The following is a 4373-nucleotide window of genomic DNA, read 5'->3' on the forward strand; positions in this document are numbered from 1 at the left end:
ATCTTTCTTGGTTTTCTTCTGTTTTGCATAATGTATCTTCGGTATTCTAAGTTTCTGGGCTAATATCCGCAAAGCACAAATTCTGACAGATGGAGTGCAGAGGCAGGCAGAGGCAGGCCAGGGACTTAGGGTCTAATCCACCTCGGTAGCTAGGCCCTGGCCATTTGTAAAACTATGGTTGAACTATGAGAATACCAGTAACTATGACAATTTGGCTTCTAAAAGTAAATTAACTTGTTTCTTTTTATGTCTGACAGCCCTGGAGACTCCATGTAAAGGCCACCACGCATGATGCTTTATCTAACATTCTTCTACTGTCTACTCACTGCCTACCCTAGCAATGACAAACTGCAGGCCAAAGAGGAACTTTCAACCCCCTCCCACACTCCCGTCTGTGTGTCCTGTATCTACACCAGCTTATAAGACACTGGGCTCTACATCTAGAGGCCCCCTCTGCAGACTCTTTGCCCAGATAAGGCCTGCGCTGACTTGAGTCACTGTGTCTTCCCTCCTAGCTGACCTTTCACACTTCCACCAGACACATGGCCTTCAGCAAGCTTCTCTGTTCATGACTTTACAACCACCTCCTTCTGGTGCTAATGCTCCAATACTGTCAAACAGCGATGGCCTTTGAGTGGCCAGAGGAGACCCTTCCAACCCCCTGGGCCCCTGGAACACTTACCGTGGCAAAGCCACACTCCACCTTGCTGATTTTCTCAATGGACTCCACAGCGTCTCTCCCGAGGTCTAAGAGGGTGGGATCCCCAGTGGCACGGTAGAGGTACATTGCGCTCTCGATGAGCTCTGTAAAGCCAAGCAGGACCTTCTCAGTGACTGACAGGCACGGCATGGGGCCTGCTCAGGGAAGCCAGTGGAGGACTCCTCTCCTCCATACCTGGCCCCCAGAATGCACCTGAAGAAAATCATGGCACAGCTTTTGGGACTTCTCGGTGGACTGCAACCAATGCTATCAGCACAGCTTATGAATCTATTATTAAATAGATCCTGACACAGTGGAAAGACTGAATGTGCCCGTGCTTACTCTTCAGAGCCAAGATGCACAAACCCTGATACTCAGTGTAGTGCAGCAGATTCCTGTCTCCTCGGGAGAGAGGCAGCCAGGCTTTGGAGCAGAGAAGGCAGCAGAGGTTGTGACCACAATGTCTGTTGTCTCCCTGACCTCGGCAGCACACACAGCTGTCTGTCTGGCAACTATTCCCAGCAGTGATGTGATAAGAACACCATGGAACATAGTTATAGGAAGGGGCATCTGCCCAACATGTGCAAGGCACTGAGGGTGATTCACAGCACCACAGGGGAAAAAATTAAGTACAAGTTAGCGGGGCGTGGTGGCACACACCTAAAATCCCAGCATTTGGGAAATAACAACATGAGGGCCAGGAGTTCTAAATCACCCTCACCAGTACAGTTGAGTTCAAGGCTAGCCTGAACTATGTGAGACTATGAGGTGTTGAAGATGTTCTGAAGGGTCCTATTCTATAGCCAGGAGCCCCTTCCTAAGATGAATATTGGCTAAGAGGAATGGACCTAAGAAAGACTATTTACATATATACGAGAGAGAGAGAGAGAGAGAGAGAGAGAGAGAGAGAGAGAAAATATATATACAAATATGGGGAAAATGTTTTTCTGCTGTTGACAGCCTCAGTGGGCAGAAGTAAAAGAGAGTTCATTATAGCTCCTCTCTTTCTTTCTTTCTTTCTTTCTTTCTTTCTTTCTTTCTTTCTTTCTTTCTTTCTTTCTTTCTTTCTTTCACTCTTTCTTTCTAGTTGTTTTGAGACAGGTTTTTTCTGTGTAGCCCTGGCTGCCCTGGAACTCACTCTATAGAGCAGACTGGCCTTGAACTCAGAGACACACCTAGCCTCTGCCTCCTGAGCACCAGGGTTATAGGATTACAGGCATGTGCCACTGACACACACCTTCATTTTCCTTTCTACCTGGATACCTGCCTTTTCTCAAATGGAAGACCCCGTCCCCTCCCTCCCTCACCTCCTCTGCCTGGCTGTCCCCTCCTGATGAACCCCAGCTCTCACCCATCCACTCAGACCCTCATTCTGTAGTGCCAGGGAACACAGCCAGGGCAGCGCACAGGCAAGGCACGCACGCTACCTACCGCTGAGCTGTGTCCACAGACTACTCTTATTCTGGAGAACAGGTCTCTGGCTGTCTCGCGTGCTCTCCCAAACCTGCCTCCCCTCATCCCAGTCTTCTGTTCACACTCTAGGGTGCATTCCAGGGCAGATGAACACGCAAAGAAAAGACAGCGCTCTCCTGGGAGGCCTCCCTCTGCTGCCAGCAGCTGGCTGGGTCAAGGCCAACTTTTTCTTTTTTCTCACACAAGGACCTAGTGTGTGAGCCAGTACTCTGCTGTATGCCTCCCCAGGCAACTCTGAAGGGCAGTCCAGGGAGGTGAAGGGCTCTAGAGGACTTCAGGCAAGGTTCTCTAAGTGCCATCAAAGACTCAGAACACAGTCCAAGCACTGGCCAGCCCGGCTTCAGAACAGAGCCCTGTCTCTCACCTGCCATGGTTGGGGGGAAGGAGAGGTGACTCAACTACTGCGCCCCTAAAATCCCTGCAGTGACCACACTTCCTGTCCTGCTGGTGACTGGGCCACGACTAGAGAACCACTTGACCCAATGACTGTACAGGGATTTCTTAGAAGACCCAATGCTGAAACTGCATCTGAGCATTTGATGTGTAGCTGAAACTCTGAGTTTTATCTTACCTCCTAGAAATGATAAATATGACTGATTTTTCCAAAGAGTTTCCTTCCTTTTTTTCTTTGTAAGAAAAAACTGTACCTTTTAAAATTATTTATTTTTTATTTTATGTGCATTGGTGTTTTTTCAGCATGTATGTCTGTGTGAGGGCATTGGATCCCCTGGTACTGGAGTTACAGACAGTTGTGAGCTACTGCGTGGGTGCTGATAATTGAAGTTAGGTCTTCTGGAAGAGCAATCAGTGCTCTTGACCTGTGAGCCATCTCTCCAGCCTCCTCAAAAGTTTTCTTAAAACAAAACAAAACAAAACAACAAAAACAACATGAGAACAAATGTCTGAGAAACACCAAGAACTGCAGTCCATGCAGAGCCCCTGTGTGACCTCTGACCCCTCTCCCAGCATCACTGTACTGACCTCTCCATTCCCAAGCTCCTGCATTCCCTGGGGCGAGAGGAGGGAAGGAATGGGGCACAGAGCACATAACAGTGGGAGGCAGGAAGAATGCTGGTCTTGTGGCTCACAGGGAATTCAGGTGGCAAGGGAGGACGTGCAGAAACTATCCTGCCCAGACAACCATAATGTGGCCTGATCAAGGCTGGGCCATGTGCCTACCTGCTGACCAAGCTTGGCCTGTCTCCCTAGTTCTTCCCTCCCCACAGAGGACATCAGAGCTGGCAAAGAACTTAAGACAGTGTTCAGTCTGTGGTCCTCTCCTTGATTCTAAGCTCGCAAGGAAGAGACATGGTGGCCTTAGACTCAATGGCCCAAGATTCTAACATCCCATACAATAGAAGCGTACTTTACACAAACCACTGACAGAAGAGGCCTGTAGTTTCTGATGTCCTGGTGGCAGAAGACCCCAGGACTCAGCCTGACTGGCATCTCTTTCCTTTCTCGTATCTCCAAGTTTGAAAGAGCATGAGACCTAGATGGGAGACCTACACTTAACAGCCTCGGGCAACCCTTTAACCCAGAAGAACTCGGTCTCCATAGGTAACAGGAAATAGTCAAGAGCTGTGAGAGAAGGCAGGGATGGAGGTGGGGGAGCGCTGTGAACAGTCAGGGCGTGAAGAACCAGAGCTGTAGGTGGGCCATGGACCAAAGACCCTGCTTACCCGGTCGGAGTGGGTAGCCTTCTCGCTTCTCCACTGTGTATCCCTGAGGAATGTTGTAGAATTCTGGCAGCCCCCCAAACTGCTTCCATACAGTGTAGTAGTTGAGGAAGGTTCTCATGGCATTGTCAATGTCCCCAATAAGGCTCTGTGGAGAAAAAATGCTCATCGGGTCAGCGAACTCAGGCAGGGAGCCCACAGGGAAAACTTCACAGTCAGTCACTCTCAAGGAAAAGGCAAAGCAAAGCCTTAGAAGCCGAAGGTGCTGATGTCAGAGCTGACGTCAGAGCTGATGTCAGTGATGATGCTGACCACTGATGGCAGCCCCAAGCCACAAAGTGAACGTCTCTGGGCCTTGTCCCTTAGACATAAAATTCAGCAGCTATCTGATACCTTGTTGAGGATCTGAGATTCCATATTAAGTCTCTGGACCTCCATGGCCAGTGTTGGCTACTATCAGGCTTTTACTTTGGCCAGCTGGTCCAAAATTCTTTTTTTTTTTTTTTTTTTTTTAAAGATTT

General features: G+C 49.0%; 1 protein-coding gene across 1 annotated transcript in view; it reads right to left on the reverse strand.

The window, feature by feature from the left end:
• Positions 1-4373, reverse strand: part of LOC110317724 (ER degradation-enhancing alpha-mannosidase-like protein 2) — a 27798-nt gene that overhangs the window by 3291 nt on the left and 20134 nt on the right. Inside the window, exons 9-10 of the mRNA XM_021192392.2 lie at positions 3856-4000; positions 683-804 (exon numbers count right to left, since the gene is read on the reverse strand). Coding sequence (XP_021048051.1) covers positions 683-804; positions 3856-4000 — 267 coding nt within the window. The remainder of the gene's footprint in view (positions 1-682; positions 805-3855; positions 4001-4373) is intronic.

This window comes from Mus pahari, chromosome 3 (assembly GCF_900095145.1).
Source record: "Mus pahari chromosome 3, PAHARI_EIJ_v1.1, whole genome shotgun sequence".
NCBI lineage: Eukaryota > Metazoa > Chordata > Mammalia > Rodentia > Muridae > Mus > Mus pahari.